We start from the raw sequence: 19,143 nt of genomic DNA, 5'->3' as shown, positions 1-19,143 counted from the left end.
ACACTAATCTCTCCTTCAATGGCCTATCAATCTCAAAAACTTTAAAATTGATATGTAATAATATTACTTTTGCATTATCTTACTCTGGTATGTCATTTCAATCGGACATTTTTCTTTGATATGTCATTTTAAAACTTTCTCACCTTTTCTAATCAATATATATATATTCTGTATTAATCGGACATTTTTCTTTGAAACTTTGTAAAAGACTACGAAGGGGTAACATCAATGTCGTAACCTTATCATCTTTGTTCGGTCAAGGTGATAATTATACTCAATTCGTAGTAAGTTAGAATTAACTATATGAATTCAGAGATGATGTGCTTTATTCTACCATCTTCAAAAGTGTACAGCAAAATAAAAAAGAAACTGAGTCTCAAAGCAATTGTCGACTATATGAATTATCATTATTATTCATTTCGTTCTATTTGGACTCTTAACCTTCTAATACTCATTAGTTTGCCATTCTTTAACATTACAGTTTCTCTACATTTTTTGTTAACCTACAGATCTCTAAAAGGGGCATTTGCATCTATACCCGTTTTTTGTGTCACGTTTTAACTTATACCCACTTTGCAAAAAAAATTACAAGCGTACTTGTTTTTTCGCATAACTTCAGCATACGGGACTGAAGTAGCAAAGACAATCACGTAAAACTTCAGCATTCTAGTAGCCGGGCCTGAAGTTCAGCTCTAGAGTTGAAATTTTTATTTTGTAACTGGCGAACTTCAGCTCTAGAGCTGAAGTTTTTGTTTTGTAACTGGTGAAGTTTTTGTTTTGTAACTGGCGAATTTCAGCTCTAGAGCTGAAGTTTTTGTTTTTGTTACTGGCGAGAACTGAAGTTTTTGTTTTGTAACTAGCGAACTTCAGCTCTAGAGCTGAAGTTTTTGTTTTGTAACTGTCGAACTTCAGCTCTAGAGCTGAAGTTATTTAGTTCTCTTTTCTTTCTAGTGCTTGTGTGTTTGTTTTTCTTCTTCTTAATGTGTGTAGAGCTGAAGTTATTTAGTTCTCTTTTCTTTCTAGTGCTTGTGTGTTTGTTTTTCTTCTTCTTAATGTGTGTATTCTAAGAGACAAACAACTATTCTTTCAAAGAATTCTCTTCGACGGATCGGCATTTGGTAACATATGTCTGCTATATCCTTTCGCACAAGCAAATTGTAATACATGGATTGCTTTTCAGAATTTATTTTTATATAAAAATACTATTAAAATCCCAACCTTCAATGACACGTGCCTTTCTGTGATGCAAAGGTTCACACTGCTATTGATTCTCGACATGAACAAGCAAGCTAATGTTACCACCACACATTTTAGTGCAGCACCAACAGCAGCAGAAGAAAGAAGAAGAAGAAGAAGAAGAAGAAGAAGAAGAAGAAGAAAATGAAGGAGGAGGAGAAAGGGGGCTGAAATTATTTAAAGAGTGGGTACAAGTTAAAAGTTTAAAAAAAAATGGGTATAGGTTAAATGGGGGCGACCAAATGGCACCCCGTGCAATTTTTACTCTCTAAAACAGACTTAAAAAGGTTCCTAACAAATATCAAACATAAATACAAATCTACCAATCCAAACTAGTTATATAATAGCCTGTTTGGCTGGCCAAGCTTTTTCGAGGCCAAAAGTACTTTTTTTTTCTTTCGAAAAAAATATTTTTTTTAAAAGTTGAAGTGTTTGGCCAAGCTTTTAGAAGAAAAAAAGTGATTTTGAATAGATGCAAAAGCAATTTTGAAATAGCAGAAAAAATAGTTTTTCCCTAAAAGTACTTTTAAGAAAAGTTTAGGCCAAATACATATACAACCCATCTAACTTGGCACCATTTTTCATTTTGGCACTTTATCTCTACCTTGTTTCATTTTGGCCCTCAAACTCTATTTTATATGTTCCATTTTGGCCCCCCGACTCTATTTTATATGTTCCATTTTGGCCCTCCAACTCTATTTCTTATGTTCCACTTTAACACAAAAGCTGAAACCAGTGTAAAAAATATAGCGCGTGTGTATACACAAATCTGAGGTGTAATAAATATCCAATTAAATGTTGCCACCTGATTTTTTTCATCCATGTCAAACAGGTCAATACTAAAATACTTGAACCCGACCGTATTTTTTCATCCACTGTTACCCCATGTTCATTCTCTAAATTGCAAAGCTTTCATCTGCTAATTTCATACCTGTCCCGTTTAGATGAAATAAACCCATAAAAAATACAGTCGGATTCAGGTATTTTAGTATTGACCCGTTTGACATAGATGAAAAAACCAGGTGGCAACATTTAATTGGATATTTATTACACCTTAGATTTATGTATACACACGCGTTATATTTTTTGCACTGGTTTCAGCTTTTGTGTTAAAGTGGAACATAAGAAATAGAGTTGGAGGGCCAAATGGAACATATAAAATAGAGTTGGAGGGCCAAAATGAAACAAGGTAGAGATAGAATGCCAAAATGAAAAAATGGTGCCAAGTTGGATGAGTTATATATGTATTTGGCCAAAAATTTACTTAGAAGCACTTTTTATAAACTTGGTCAAATACTAATTGCTGCTCACAAGTGCTTTTTAAATTAATTAGCCAAACATAAACTGCTTCTCACTAAAAATACTTTTGAAAAAAAAAACACTTTTAGAAAAAAACACTTCGCAAAATAAGTTGATTTTAGAAGCTTGGCCAAACAAGCTATAAATCAGAAAGATTGTATGATCTTTTTAAACTACCTCAAGCTACACTCTTTCATTTAATTCTTTATATGTGTTCGGAAACAACCTATCTACCCCTCGGGATAGGGGTAAGGTCTGCATACACACTACCCTCCTTAGACCCCACTAGTGATATTTCACTGGGTCGTCGTTGTTGTCGTGGTGGTGCTATTTTGTATCTTCAGTCAATCTCGAATGTAATCAAAACTAACTAATCTTGTCTAATCTTATATGATTAGACATTCCCCTTAAGCAATCAAGCGTCATTAAAGAAAATCTTTGAATCCTTATATGCAACTTGTTTAAACTTTTACAATGCACTATTTGGCAATATTTCAGATATATATTTACATAATAAGATCATCACTTCAGTCTACTGAGTAGTATTTGCTCTTGCCAGCAACTGCACTCATTTAGTCTGTCAAAATTGCCAAGCAAGTTAAAATAACTGCTTGTTAAATTCAAGAAAACATATTTGTGTGTATCAACTAGAACGCTCGCTACAATGTCCATGATATGTTACTCCAGATCAGTACATACCTTATTCTCGACGCATGTTAGTGACCTGGAGCTTGGTACATGAACTGCAATATTACCAAAACTGTCGCCGACAGACCCAAGCTCAATCTCATCATCATCACTATCGAGTTCTTTTGGAGTAACTCGGTTTTGATAGCTCCGACGTCTGATAAGGAATACATTGAAGTAATAGCTAACCAACTTTTCCCTAGTCTTGGATGGAAGTAGTTTCTTAGAATTCTTCCATTTGTTATTCGAGGTAGCACTTGACCTTACCATATCTTTGAATCTCTCTTCCTCTTCAGATGTCCAAGAAAGTGAAACTTCTTCTCCCATGCGATCAAACCTCCATCGGTTGAACAAAGGACCGAGCTCGAGCTTCAATTTAAACCTCTTTTCTGCGATATGGAACCTGATGCATTCAACAGATTGTGGAAATCGACAACCACATGAACTTCGTCTTCCCTCCCCGATAGGATCCAACTCAACCAAAGATTTTGTTGTTTCCACTTCGGGAGGCCACATCCGCGTGCCTAACCACTTGGAATCACTCTCAGAAATTACCCCTGACCATTCAGGGACTTCAGCTTGGTGGAGAGGACCCACAGAAACTTCAGGGTGTGTTTGCTGATCCCCCGAGTCATCAATTTTTTCGGTTACTGATACCTCAACACTTGTAAGATCTGGCCTAATATCCTCTTCTTCTTCCTTCTGATGAGTTGCAGCTTTGTTATGCGAGGTTGAACATGAGTTACAACATGGACAAGGAGCATGTTTTGGTGAAACGGGGATCCTTTTGCTGCATCTTAGTTTTTCTGCAGGTTGATTGTTGAGTCTCTCTTCTTCATACATGGACGGATGCATCCTCTGCTTCTTCTGCTGATTTACATCATGACAAAAACGGATAACGCTATTCTATAGATATATACTTGAGAAGTCATAGGAGACATATTGTACACGTTCAAATTTCTGACTACCAGGAAAAGATGTGTGACAAAATAAACCACAATGGGTTCGGATTCACATAAACATTTATTTGGTGAATTATGAATGTACCAGCAGTAGCAGAATTTTAGGTCAGCCATAGCGGAGATAAAAGGTGCTTCCCAGCTTATTATCCTTTTAGTACATTACTTTTTCTTTGGACAAGAGAGATCCTTATTAGAAGAAAGATTTACTAGCATAACACCGTCGGGAAATTGCCAAATATTCAAACATCAGCTCAGCAAGGAGATGGGATATGTCTATTTTCTAAGAAATGGATTTTGGGCCTAACTCAACCTCAAAAACTAGCTCATCAGATGAGGACTGCCAGTCCTCAAGACTATATAAGGAGACAATAACTCATTCCTTCAATCAACGCGGGACACTTAAATACCCCTCTGCACACCCAGGACTGAACATCCGTTGCGTGGACAATATAACATGGGGGCCTAACATTACACAAACCAAGAATAGGGATGGATTCGGCTTGATACCATGTTAAGAAAAGGAATTAACTATTTAAAACACAGCAAAGAAATGGAAAGAGAGATAACCAGGAGAAGGGAGGGACAAAACAAAATAAAAATTCTATAATATGGGAGCATGCCGAGTTAAATTCTATTTGCAATCAAATCACCCTAAAAGTACAAAACCATAAAATATCTCAGACCATAAAATATCTTGAGCCGAGGGTCTTTCGGAAAGAGCCTCTCTACTCCTCCGGGGTAGGGGTAAGGTCTGCGTACACACTACCCTCCCCAGACCCCACTAGTGGGATTTCACTGGGTAGTTGTTGTTGTATTGTGTTCTGCCAGAGTTGCAAGTGCAGACATAGTGCCTCTCTCTCCCAGAGGGTTAAACTTGAAACAGAAAACAAAAGTAAGTCATCAACTCAAGTCGAAATTTGTGCATCTCAAACTTGACCTCTCTTAACCTGGAAATTGTCTAGTAGCATGTACCTTTTGAACATTGAGATAGATTACGTACTAATGGGACATCAGTAAGTTGCCAAAAGAAAAAGGAAAGTGCAGCAACAAAGAAAAGTTAGGTTTGTAAAGATTAACATAAAAGCCAAAAGTTGAAGCCCATCTGAAGGAGCATAAGCTGTAGTTCTAGCCTTTGAAATTCAACTATGAAGGATATTTGTAAGTTCAAATACCCCGAATGAGCCCGAGTTGGTAATATCACTTAGCCACATCTGTTTAGCTTTACCCGTTGTTGTGCTTAACAACTGACATAAAGCCACACGGGAAAAAAAAAGATGAAAAGAGCTCCAAATACCGGCAATATGGATCGATCTTTTGCCTTGGGGAACTTTTAAAGGAAAATATCAATTTTGGTTCTTGGAGTTGTGATACGCTAAATTTGTTATGAGAAGTGATGAACCTCTTTACCATTTTGGCCTAATATGTGCCAAGTGACTTGGTTATAGTAAGCAATGACGAAACCAGAAATTTTCCCAAGGGTGTTCAAACTTGAAAGAAGTGAAAAAAATCCCCGACAAAGGGTGTTCAATACACGTTATATACCTCTAAAACTTGATATTTATCCTATATATACAGTGTAATCGCCCCTGATAGTAAGGCTACAACGACTATCTAGTCTTTGATAGAACATGGGTAACATATATGTAACACCAATTCAAGGCATTGGTCGACCACAAGTAAAATGAGCCATAGATGTGATTCCCATTTTGATTACTTCTGAGAAAAATAATACAAAGAAATCATATTTAAAGGCCCCTGGCATGTAACAAGCAATTCGCCAATGCTACAAAAAATCATGGAAGATAAAGCAATAGTGAAAAAAACATTTGCCGATCACCCAATTAGATTGAATAAGGATCAGATAAATACCTGGGGGTTAGATTCCTCTGCATTTGTATCAATATGCCTTCTCTTCAGCAGTGCTTCCTTAACCAACAAGACCTGGAACCAGAACTCGTTGCTTGTATGACCTTTCCACTTGGAAGATTCAGGGACTTCTCCAATTTCAGGATCATTCGAATGTTTTGCCGCGTGATTAATCCAATTCAACATTCCTGAGAAACATGAAGATTCTCTTTTTCTCTTGCGAGAATCAAATACATTCTCAATAACACTCTTGGCCGATGCAGCTCTCTGAATCACCTCTCCGTTAGATGTCACTTTATTTTTACCATCGCGGGCAAAGAAATTTTCGTCATCATCATATTCATTATTTGATTTGTCAGGTGCTTTATAAAGGACCTTCTCGACAATCCCCTCGGCAGATACCAAAAAAACATAGTCATCGTCCATCTTAGAAATGGATATTTCATCTCTATTGTAAAGGTTACCGTTCCTGTTTTCAGCACCGTAACTTCTTCGTGTTGTGTGACCATTGGTTTTATTAACATTTTCAGCAGTAAACATTTCAAAATCAACCTGACCATTTTTCGAAGGAAGCAAATTAGTATCTTTCTTTTTCTGACACCTACGGAGCAACAACCTCCTAAACCTTGTCTCCAACTCCTTTGACAACAAATCAAGTCGGCGAATAACCCCACCCTCTCCTTTCTCCAAGTTTCCATCTTTACAGAACTGCCTTAGCCAATGATCAAATTCAGCCAAATACTTAACATAAACCAACTTCACAAATGCAACAGCCCCAACATCCAACCCACAATGCTCTGCAATAAAACCCCACAAATTCTTGCTCGAAACGCGGTCATATCCACCTATTTTCCTCACAATCCAGTAAAGTTTAAACAAATCCAGAGGCTGCCCGCTACCGGTCATAACTGGAAGAGGCCTTACACATTTTTTCTCAGTTACCTCACTTAGAAAAACAGAAAAAACTTGATCAAACAAGCTCTTTAGCCTATTCTTACTACAGCCATCAATGCCATTTACTTCTACTGTAAGATTAATACCAGAACCACTCTCATTTCCTTTATAAACCTGAGACTCATCATTTAAACTTGACCATGCTTCCATTAACTCAGAAAAGATTGTATAATTTCTGGGGTTTACAAGCACAGCCTATATTAATAAAGAAATCTAAATCCATAATCCAAAAAAAAAAAAAAGGCTACATAAATGCTGATAAAAACCTGGAAAAGAAAAGTTAAAACAGGATAAAATAAAAGTGATACAATCTATAACCTTGAGGTAGAGTTACCCGGTACCTGTGTTGGGCTGGTCGGAGATAGCAAATAACCGGTGGAATAGTCGAGGTGCACGCAAGCTGGCCGGGACACCGCCGTCATCAATAATAAAAAATAAAAGAAATAAATTTGAGACTCATCATTTAAATTTGACCAAAGCTTCCATTAACTCAAAAGATTACTATAATTTTATGGGGTTTTCAAGGCACAACCTACATTAATCAGGAAATGACTAATTCCATTTACATAGCAAGAACCAATACAGAGAGAGAAAAAATAGATAGGCTAAATAAATGTTGATAAAAGCTGAAAAAGGATCAACAAAAAAAAAAAAAGTAATGGCAATCTATACTAATTAAGCTGTTTTATTGGAATTATTTACCTTTGCAAGTGCTGTTTATAAAATTTCTTCAAGCCCACCACCACCTTTCATTTTGTAATATACTCCTATATTTTTCCCTTTTCTTGAACAGCTATGGAGAAAATACAAGAACCCCAGCTGAGATTGAGTGAAAAACTATTCTTTTTTTTTTTTTGGGGGGGGGGGGGGGGGGTTAAAGAATTTATGAAAATTATTATGAACAGAAGTTGCTGGTTTTTTGACAGCTCAATAAATGTTGTTGACAGGTGTTTTAAGGGTTTTTTGATGTCTGAGATTTTGTGAATTTGCAACAAAACAATTCTTAAAAAAATCAAATTAGGAAAATGAAAGATTAGGGATTGATAAAAACCTCAATGAAGTATTGAACCCTAACAATTAGAATATTGTAGAAAATGGTAAAAGAATATATAAAGTTTTATAATGAGGATGGGAAAAAAATATTGCTTGGTCCATCCCCTTGTGTCTTTTACCTCATCTTGAGATTTGATCATCACCGTTGGATTAATCAATTTGGAAAATAGTACTTTGTTCGTTTCAAAAAGAATAAAAGAATATAAAGTAGGAGATAAAATTTATAATGTTCTTAATCATATTAAAGAAAAATTTATGTAATTTTAAAGTAGATAAACTTCTATAAATTACTTTTCCGGCACACTAATTAAGAAAACTTTTGAAAATTATATAGTAATTATGAGAAGAATTTGAGTATATTATCATTAAGTTTTCATTTAATGAATAATTAATAACAATATGATGAAAATTACTTTTAATCTTTAATTTCTTAATCGCTTTAATATAATATTTACAAATTTAGAAAATAGATAAGAATATAATAAATCACGACTGTTATAATTTGACATATTTAAACTTAAATTATCATTGTGTATTTACACTCGAATCTTGTAATAAACTAATCTTCTAAAAGGGAAACTCTTATCCTAGATTAGGAAACTAATTGTGCATTTTGGGTATAATAGATTCGATAAGGTGAGAAATTAATTTTCACTAATTAAATGGGGATTGAGTTTCTATCTAATATTTCGTAATAAATTTTATTCTCATTGTCTCCTTTTTCATTCTCCTTTCCTAATTCACTCGAGTAATAGAAAAATAGCTTACAACTTGTTTGGATTGTTGTTACATATCGTTTCATAATGTATCGTATTATACTGTACTGCATTGTATTGTTTGATGAATACAACGTTAGGATAAATTGTTTCATTTGTCGTCAGTTCATGATGTCATGCACCAACAATATGAATAATAAACTTGCAACATTATAAAGAAAAAATAGGATACCGAGTAGAATTATTATATAAAAAGGGATAAATGATAAAATATGATTATTTAATAATAATAAAGGGCAAGATGAGAGGAAAAAATAAGGAAACGATGCTACCACACCAAATTCGTCGTTTCATAAAGTGACATTTTTTTATCATTAGGTAATGATGAATTTAACAACGGAAAAGGCCTAAAAATGTCACTCAACTTTCAGAAATGGTCTATCCATGCCATCCGTTAAAAAAATGCTCATTTCATGCCACTGCTGTTACACATTTGGCTCATCCATGCCATTATTGACTAACGACTCAATTTTTATTTGGCCCGTCCATGTCACTGCTGCTAGTTAATAATGGCATGGATGTGCCAAATATGTAACGGCATTGGCATGAAATGAATATTTTTTTAACGGATAACATGAATAGACCATTTCTGAAAGTTGAGTGACATTTTTAGGCCTTTTCCGATTTAACAATAAGATACAATAAAATTTAAGTAATAATCAAAATAAACATTGTATTTAAAGTAACAATACGATATAATACAATAGGTAACAACCATCCAAATTTGGGAAGAAATAGGGGTCAAGGTAAACCTATCTAATACAAAATTAAAAATATTAATCTTTGGTATTAAACGACCTGTTTGGCCAAGTTTCTTTTTGACCAAAAGTGCTTTTTTTTTGTCAAAAGCACTTTTGGCCAAAAATTGAGGTGTTTGGCTAAGCTTTTGGAAGGAAAAAAGTGCTTTTGAGGAGAAACAGAAGCAGTTTTGGAGAAGCAGAAAAAAGTAGTTTCTCTCCAAAAATACTTGTTTGAGAAGCACTTTTGAGAAAAATACACTTAGAAGCAGTTTTTAAAGCTTGGCCAAACACTAATTGCTGCTCAGAAGTGCTTTTCAAACTAATTAGCCAAACACAAATTGGTTCTCACCAAAAATACTTTTAAGAAAAATACTTTTGAAAAAAAACACTTCTTAAAATAAGCTGATTTTTGCGACTTGGCCAAATGGGCTACAAGTCTTAAATGTCAAATTACACGATATGTCACATGTTGAGCCATCATTAGATTTTTGTGTAATTCGATTTATTAAATTTAATGTTTTCCATGATTACAGATCTTTCATTGTAGCGACACCGTTCCTTTTTCCTTTCTCTTTATTTAAAAATAGTTTTTCTATTTTTAGTTTTTTCAACACAAAGCATCAAATAAGGTTTTTTTTTGTGCTCAAGAATTTCACAATTCTTCGTTTATTTATCCCTTTGTCAATGGAGGGGAATGGGTCGGGTAATTTACCGATTTTCAGGTATTAAAATTGAGGGTCAGTTATTTGTTTTTTAGCTTGCCGCGTGTCCCTTTGTCTAAATTAGTAGCAAATTGGTGTCATAGTATAACGGTAAGAGTATAATTGAATAGATACTCAAACATATGCTTTATCTAAACTATTTCGAATAGTATAGAGGTATATTTGACCTTTTTCTATTTATTTATCTCAATTATATAAAAACCATTGTGTTTGGAAATAAGGGGGAGAGCACAAGAAACATGGGGACTTGGGGGAAGGGGGAAGAGAGTAACATAAAAAAAATTATTTTCCTATAAAATATTTTCTACTCTCTAACCAAACACTAAAAAATATTTTTCGGAAAAAGCTTTTCATTCACCAACCAAACAAGGGAAAAATAAGTTATACAACCACTCATTTTCCATGAAAACATTTACCTTCGTACCACACACCCTAAATCATTTAATACGATATACCACAAAGTTATGGTTTGTCAATGTGAGACTGTCAGTAGAGAATTCTTTCTTCTTGATTCAGTTAGATGGTATTGTCCGGAAAAAAAGAAAAAAAAAAGTTAGATGTGTGAGCACGTGATTTTTGCCCTACAAGAACTACTCCCAAAAAATTCAAAATAAAATAAATTTTGTGTTATTTGCAATTGTTGTGAATTTTTGTATTGTTTGCATTCGTTCGTGCCTGTTTATTTGTTAAGTTAAGAATAAAATCACAAAAATAATGTACTTTGCATTTTAGGCATTTAAGGTCTAGTTGTGTGATCATATATTTTAATTGGTACTTAATCATGTTTGATAATTATTATTAAGAGCTAATTAGTATTTTAATAAGTTAATTTATAATTCAACTTAGAATTTTAGTTTTTTTAAAAGGAAAAGAAAATAAAAGAAAAAGAAGGAACAAGTTTTAAGGGTAAGAAACCGGACTGGGCCAGTGTTAAAAAGGGAAATGTTCAGGCCCAAAGTCACACCCCATGTCCAGGTCCAATCCAACCCGTCTCCAGCCTCTATCAAACGACACCGTTTCAGGCGTCTCAATCTGGACCGTTGATCTCAGTTGATCAAACGGTCCCAAAGCTTTGACCAAACCCGACCCCGACCCATTACCCGGTTCAGTCCGACCCCCCTACTTAAACCAAACGACGCCGTATGGTTTAACCTCCTTGATCCTGGCCGTTGATCTTAATTGATCTAACGGTCGAGATTGAAACACCCCCTTCGTATATAAGACCAATCCCTTACCCCACGCCCCTAAAGCCATACCCCCCATTCCACCTTCATCTCTGATCTTCAGAGACCAAACATGTCCGCCACCTTCAACCACCGTCCTCCGCCCATCGGAAATCGCCTCACTGCGATTTCGGTGGTCCAAACACGCCTAAAATTACACCATAGCCTCCCCACGACATCCTCTTTCCAGATCTTGTATCAGTTTCCCTCGAATCAATACCCAACGTCTCGAATCTTAACGCGAAGAATCAGCCTAAAACCTCACCTCTTCCGATGACTACCAAATTAACACCCCAAAGCCATCTGACCACCCTCGTTGCAGATCTAGTACCCGTTGGCCTCGAATCACCCTCAAACCCCTCGAATCTTCAATCGAAGATTCGAGCAAAACTAGATCTACCCCAACCAATCCCAAACTCATACCAGACATGTCCCTGACCTCCCTCGTCACCAAACCACCATGGGTTTGGTTCGAATCTGGCTGGAAACACTCGAACCCCAAATCGAACCCCCAAGAACCCTAGAAAACCAAAAACTGAAATTTGTCTAAATCAAAGGAAGTTGGATGTCTAGTGGACCTTAGTCGAAGTGTTCTCAGTTGAAAACACTCGATTAAGGTCCGTTCGACCCCAAACAGTTCGAGTTTGGTTTTAAATCAGGGTTGCCCATGTTTCCGAATTCTGGAGGTATTTTTCTTTGTTTTGTTTATTCCGTTTTTGGTTTTGATTATTCTGTTTACTTTGTTGAGTGTAGTTTTATGGGTTTTTCAATTCTTGTCGTTTGATTCTGTCCTTCTCCACCAGACCTGTTATTTGGTCCAATTCTATCATTTGCTTCTGTTTGCTGTAATTGTTATGTGTTATAATTTGTGTAATCGATTGAATAAGTGTCGTCGATTAGTCCGGTAGGCCTGAATATTAATTTAACATGATAGTAGTGTAATGTTGGTTTTGATTTCATGGTTCATGCTAGTCTGTTTCCCCTCCTACTTTGTTTCTGTCCTAAATGTTGTATTGAAACGAGCCTGTTGGTATAGTTGAACTTAGTACTGAGCCTGTAGGCATATTCAGTTCGTCACATTATTTTTGCTTGATCATTTGAAATGTTCTGAATTGCTTGGTCAATCGAACTGCTTCATCATAGCTGCTATTTTGGTTGTCACCTAAACCTGCTGTGTCATGCCCTGTAAGAGTGTTCTGGGTCATTAATAGCCTTAGCCTTTATTTTTGTTGCTGTTTGATTCAAGTTAAGCAATTGATGAATCGAATCCTACTGTCTAGGGTCTGAAATGAATCTGACAACTGATTTGAATTCAGTATTGGTATGATAATGTCAACTAGATAGTAGTGAGTCATAAGGCTGCATTCAGAACTTAGGAGCATTGAGCATTGGCTATAGCTGCAATTTCAAAGATTTTAGGGGGGTAATTTGGGAATTGAAAACAGGGAGAGATGAGTGGTTTGAGTGTTCTGTCCACTAAGTATTAAAATACCATTAAACTAATGAATTGATTAGTATTAATGGGGAACAAAAGGGAATGAGGAGGCTAAAAATAAGGAAAAGTTTTTCCTTAGTGGGTGTGAGCACGTGATTTTTGCCTTACGAAAACTACTCCAAAATAAATCAAAAAATAAAATAAATTTCTTTTACTGTGTAATTTTTGAATTTGCGTGGTGTTAAATATTTGTGTTATGTCCTTAAATGTTTACTTTGTCATAATAAAATGAAAATTAAAATAAAATACATGTTGCATGCATATAGGATTTAATTATGCATTTGAAAGATAATTTAAATAAAATCACAAAAAATATGCATTAGTTCCATTTTAAATATGTCACTGTGTGATTAATGTTTTGACTATGTGTTAAACAGATGTTATAAAGTAATTAATACTTTGTGTAAGGTTCAAAATTGTTTTATAATTTTTATTAGGATATATATATATTTTTTTGATTTTTGATTAATAATAAAATTAGAAAATAAAAAATATACAAGTTGTAAAATAAAAATTGGACCTGGATTAAAATCCAGACCCAAAACCAAGTTACCCCCCCTCAGCCCAAACCAAACGACCCCAGGTCCAGTCCGTCTCAAAAATACCCCAAACGACGCCGTTTTGGGAAACTTTGATGAAGGCCGTTGATTTCAAATTGATCAACGGTCCAAAAGCATTAATGTCCACCCGACCCGTTTCCCGTCATAGACCGATCCGATCTTAAAGGAAATGAAACGATGTCGTTTCATTTCAATAAGCAATCCCAGCCGTAAATTGCATTTGATCTAACGGCCAAGATCCACTGATTACCCTAGTATATAAACTCAAAAATCCCACCCCACACCCCAGGCAAGACCCCCCTCTCCTTTCTTCTTCCCCGAGTCTCCAAAGGATCGGAACTCAAGCCACCGCCCTCACGGCGGAGAACGATGATCATACCTCCCCATTTTCACACCCCGAACTCACCTCAACTTCCCAATCCTAGATCCCTGAACCTTATCCTCCAAATATCAGCCAACGTCTTCGAATCTCCGATCGAAGATGCAGTCCAAAACCTAGTTCATCTAATAGCCACCAAACTCACACCTTTCAACCTCCGGACCTCTCTCACCACTAGAGCCTTATGAGTTTCCTTCGAATCAGCCTGGAACCCCTCAAATATCGAATCAAAATCAAGAACCCTAGCGCCGCCATGAAATGCCCTGGTGGCGGCGCCATTCTAATCAGTACCAAACTAACGCCAAATGACCCCTAAGCCTCCCTCACCTTTGAGTCATCCTTAGTTTCCTTCGAATCTACCCAAATTTGGTCGAACCCTAAAAGAAAAGTGAAACACTGAAATACCAACTCGTGGGATTTGTCCGAGTTAATTGAAGGTTTGAGGTCTAAGAGAATTTAATCGAGGTATTCTCAATTGAGAATACCTCGAATAAAGTCTGTTCAACCTCAAAAAGATCCGAATTCAAAGTTAAGCTTTTGTCCGTATAGATTTGAAGATTCAAAGGTATTCTTCTGATTTCTTTTGTATCCTATGTATAAATTATTGCCTGTTTCAGTAGCTCATTTAATTTTTCATATTTGTTTAGTTAATTCTGTGATTCTACCTTGTACTCCATTAGTTGATCAAAATTATATCATTGTTTCTGTTGATTATGAGTGTTTATAATAAGTGTAATCGACTCGATTAAATTCGTCGATTAGTTGTTTTGTGAATTCTTATTGCCACTAATATTGATTGACCCAGCCTGTTCATCTACTTGAAGAACTGATTGTTTGTCAATTATGGTAATTAATCGGTCGATTAATGATTGATGTCAATTAATCAGTTTCTGTAAAATCCTTGAGTCTAGCAATAATCCTAAAGTTATTTGATTTGCTTGCTTTCATTATTTGCTGATCAATGTCAACTACAATCATCTGATTAAGTTTCATTGATTATTCTGTCTGTATAAACTGAATCATTTTCAACATTCTGTTTGGTTTTAATTTTTGATTGTTAATTACCCTATTAAACTCTGTAAGAACAATTCTGACATGGTATCCAATGTTTTTCTTTTATCTGTGTTAATCCTAGGATTGGTTATAGCTGTTTAAACAGATTTTTAAATCTGTATTGTTAGATTATGAATTTAAGGCAGTAATAACAGTAGAAAACAGTAGGTCAGGGACATTTCTGGGATAAAACAGTAAGGGTAATATGATATAATAGTGGGCTGAAAATGGATTGTTAATGGCTTTTAATTTAATGGGATAATGGGAAACAAAGGGTAATGGACTGCTTAAAATCAGGATAGGATCATTTAAATTATTCAAAAGCAGTTTTTAATGGAAACTTTTTGATTTTAAAAGGACAAAAAAGGGTCCATCCAGCACTTAAAAAAGAAAGGGGCAGCCTTGTATAAATAGAGGGGGCTGGACAGACTTTAAGGGAAAAAAATCAGATTTGAAAGCAGATTTTAAGAAGAAAAAGAGAGTGTGAGATTGAAGAGGAAAAATCAGATTTTAAGATCAGATTTTAGGAGGGAATAGGAGGAGAGAAATCAGTTTTCAAACAGAGATTTTAAGGTCATATTAGGAGAAAAATCTGATTTGAAGATCAGATTTTAAGACTGAAGATAAGAGTTTGAGAGAGAGTTTTTTTAAGAGAGGGGCAGATTTTTTTAGGAAACTGATTTTGAAATTCAGATTAGGAAGAAAAAGAAAAGGAAATCAGATTATTTTGTAAGAAGAGGAAAGAGAGAAAAAATCAGAAACAGAAATTTGAAAAGAAAACAGAAACAGAAAAAAAATCAGAAATAGGAATCCGAAACAGGAAGAAACTGAAAATCTGAAAAAAAATGTTATCCTTCTAGAATCTGTCCGTTGTTTGTTTTTGTGGATATTATTCAGTCTGAATCTGAAATCTTTCCCTCAAGTTTCTGTCACTGTTCATCTGGGTTAACGGGTCTTGTTCAGACTTGCTGTGTTATTGGTATATTCTGCTGGTTTTGTTACTGTTGCAACTGCTGAAAATTTACTTCTTCTACCTTCATTTCCAGGTACTTATCTCTTAAATTCTATGTTGGAAAGAGATTCAGCATGATAAATCAATGAAGCTTGAATTGCAGTTCTATTTTTCCATTTATCTAAGTTTGTTATTATAAATTTCAGTTCTCGTTTCATGTTGTTTCATATAGAAGTATGCTTGACATGTTAATTATCAGTTGATCATTCTCTTTTGAAATTCATACAAGTGTTGTAATAATATTACCTATTCCAGAATTTCATTAAGGTATAGTTATGGTTGAATTGTTAAGATAGGGAATATGGCATGAAGTTGGCTATTAATTAAGTCTTACGACATTGTTAGACAGGTATAAAGTATTCCGGAAATATCAAGAAAATGAGTGGTTAGTGTATTTCGATTGTTTGGTTGTGGATTAAGGCTAGATGATGATTGGTTGTATTTTATTCATATATGGCGTAATAATGATTATGGTTAACATCAATAGTTGGAAGTTGCATTAGTATCCTCCACTATGTTTGCAAACGTCAAAATAGGGGTGAATAATGTTGTATGCAATATTACTTTATTAAGTCAATTAGGTAGATTTGTTCTCTTTCTTAAAATAACAAATGGCCTAGGAATGTTATAATGTGAAAGTTAGTAACAAGGGTTCTCATAAATTGAGAATCCAATCGGTTTGATTATATATATATCTTACGTTTAACCATAAGCAGAATCAACTAAATAATTAGGCCTGTTAGATTAAAAGCAAATATATGAGAATAAGATGAGATGTACAAGCACAAATTGCAACACTTTATATCAATGGCAATTAGAGATAGAATTTGCACTAAATAAATAAATAAAAGTTGTTCAAAAATACTTCTTCCCTTCATAAATCATTTTTATAAGTTTCATATGCAATTCATCCTTTGGTATATGTATATAATGTATTTGTGAAGAATAGTATTAATCATGTTCCTATTCTTTACTTTGAATTTGAATAGTTGGGATGAATATAATCTATACCCGGAAATTATAATCGACGGGCAACATTTAATAAATTGTGAATCTTTTTAAAAAAATAATTTAAAGGCATCCTTAAAATGTGAATTTCTCAGGATTTTCATATAAAATGTGTAGATATAATAAATAATTTGTGGAAAATCCATAATACCATTACAAATATTTTGCACAATTAGGGATGCGTTCGCGTACCCTGATTATATTTTAAAAGCAAATTCGGATTATGCGTACGCGCAATTTCGAGCGAATATTTTAATAAAAAGGATTTCTCCGCGGATGTCAAAAAATAATTTCAATATAACCCGAGATGTGCAGTTCATTGTCTAAATACAAGGGTGATGATGTTCCTGATTTTATTTTAAATTTCGAACATATATTTTTTAATAAAACTATAACATGGACAATTTTATCGTGTACACGTATGCGTGGCATGATCCTCTGTAATTATAAAAGATATATAATACGAATATACGTACGTGTAATTTGTCATAAACAATAAGTAAAAGCGGTAGTAAAATCAGGCAATAAAAACGTATTTAGTAAAAGTCAAGATAATTAAGCCAATAATAAAAACAGTTGAGCGACCGTGCAAGAACCACGGAATTCGGAAATGCCTAACACCTTCTTCCGGATTAACAGAATTCCTTACTCAGGATTTCTGGTTCGCAGAATAAATAACAGAGTCATATTCTCCTCGATTCAGGGATTAAAACCGGTGACTTGGGACGCCTTAAAATTCCCAGGTGGCTACTCTGAAATAATTAAATAAATCCCGTTTCGACTGTCCTTCAATTGGAGAAAACTCCCCACGCGCCCCGCGAGCGCGGTAAAAAGGAGGTGCGACAATGGGTTTAAAGTGGAATGATTCAGATTTTAGTGGGAAGAGGGGGTTGGGCAGTAAGTTGGAAAGGAGGGCAGACCTGTATAAGAGAGGGATCAGGTCTGGAGACTAGGGGGACTAAAAAAAACTGAAACTTGAATACTCAACTGGAAGAAAAAATTGAATTCTAAAAAGCTTGAAAAAGTTGAAAAAAGAATAGCTATTTTTCATTATTTGTCTGGTTTAGGATTTGAAATTAGCTAGAACTGTCTTCCTTTTACTCCTGCTCTATACTTGGGGAAGTATATAGTTGCTGGATATTTGTGGCTGCACTGCTAGTTGCCATTTCTGTTGCCGCTACTGCTGCTGACCCTCTTCTTCCTCTTCTTATATTATCAATACCAAGTACCTTGTTGTCTCTAATGCCTTGAAGTTTCATTCGATGTATCTGAACGATTATGAAATCAAATGATGTGGCACTGTTATCATATGAATTTGCTTCTGTATTTCACTATTAGTATAGCTTGTAGTTATAGATTTCAAATACGCATTAGTATCGATTAGAATTTCTGAAATTTGTCTTGTAATTAAACTAGAGAGACTGTGGATCATTGATTATATGACCATGAATATGTATTGGACTGTATGAGCTACTCGGATTTGCTATAGTAAATTCAGTTAACTGTGACATTAATGTAAAGGTGAATCTGGATTGTAATAGTCAATTACTATAGCTTCCATATTTAGGGTGCTGGGATCTCAAACCGGTATAAAATTAGACATGACTAATTGTACGAACAACATGGTATAGTAGCTAATCACCTCAACAAGTTAAGCTTTTTCATGATTGTCCGTGTTAATTCCTAGCATGAACAACGGCTCTAAATCTGATAGACACATGAACTCGAGTTGGTAATTTTGGTTAGCATAAGGGCTGGGGTAAAAAATTAGAATAATTATTCGTTGAATTAGTTAATTAAACTTGATGGTTTAAAACTTCCAATGAACACTTGTGCACAATTGAACTGAAGCATTGATTAATTTGACGGCTGGGGCTCGACAGCCCCTTTGCATAAAGTGTAAGCTTCAGGGCCGAAAAAAATGGCCCAGGCTTGGGTCTGACATGCATATCCGTTTGGGGCCTGGACCCATATCTGCGATTGGTCCAGTTTGTGCTGGGCCTGGATTATGATTCTCTCACGCAGACTATTTGGAGTTTGCAGGTTTAGATGTAGTACTTCTTAAAAGATAACAATTAGTTAGGTTTTATTTTTATTATTAGAGACAAGTTAAGTAGA

The 19,143-nt window shown here is 35.0% G+C and overlaps 1 protein-coding gene across 4 annotated transcripts; it reads right to left on the bottom strand.

Annotated features, from left to right (window-relative positions):
* Positions 1–2,960: 2,960 nt before the first annotated feature.
* On the bottom strand, positions 2,961–8,051 carry LOC104237888 (AT-rich interactive domain-containing protein 2). 4 transcript variants are annotated; one of them, XM_070153141.1, is made up of 5 exons: positions 7,707–8,051; positions 7,346–7,404; positions 6,054–7,179; positions 3,235–4,092; positions 2,961–3,112 (listed from the first exon to the last, which is right to left on the bottom strand). In XM_070153141.1, the coding sequence occupies exons 3-5, from the start codon at positions 7,152–7,154 to the stop codon at positions 3,104–3,106; spliced, it is 1,968 nt and encodes a 655-aa protein (XP_070009242.1). In that variant the 5' UTR covers positions 7,155–7,179; positions 7,346–7,404; positions 7,707–8,051; the 3' UTR covers positions 2,961–3,103. The 4 variants fall into 4 exon arrangements, with proteins under 4 accessions (XP_070009242.1, XP_009790418.1, XP_009790417.1 ...); XM_009792116.2 differs by having other exon boundaries at positions 2,961–4,092; positions 6,054–7,199; XM_009792115.2 differs by having other exon boundaries at positions 2,961–4,092.
* Positions 8,052–19,143: the final 11,092 nt, after the last annotated feature.

Source organism: Nicotiana sylvestris, chromosome 8 (genome assembly GCF_000393655.2).
Source record: "Nicotiana sylvestris chromosome 8, ASM39365v2, whole genome shotgun sequence".
Taxonomy (NCBI): Eukaryota; Viridiplantae; Streptophyta; class Magnoliopsida; order Solanales; family Solanaceae; genus Nicotiana; species Nicotiana sylvestris.
This window is presented reverse-complemented; position numbering and strand designations above follow the sequence as displayed.

Excerpts from the sequence above, each read along its gene's own strand:
- LOC104237888 (XM_009792116.2), bottom strand. The coding sequence starts at position 7,154 with ATGGAAGCATGGTCAAGTTTAAATGATGAGTCTCAGGTTTATAAAGGA. Across the intron at positions 4,093-6,053 it reads CAGAGGAATCTAACCCCCAG|CAGAAGAAGCAGAGGATGCA; the intron begins GTATTTATCTGA and ends GATGTAAATCAG.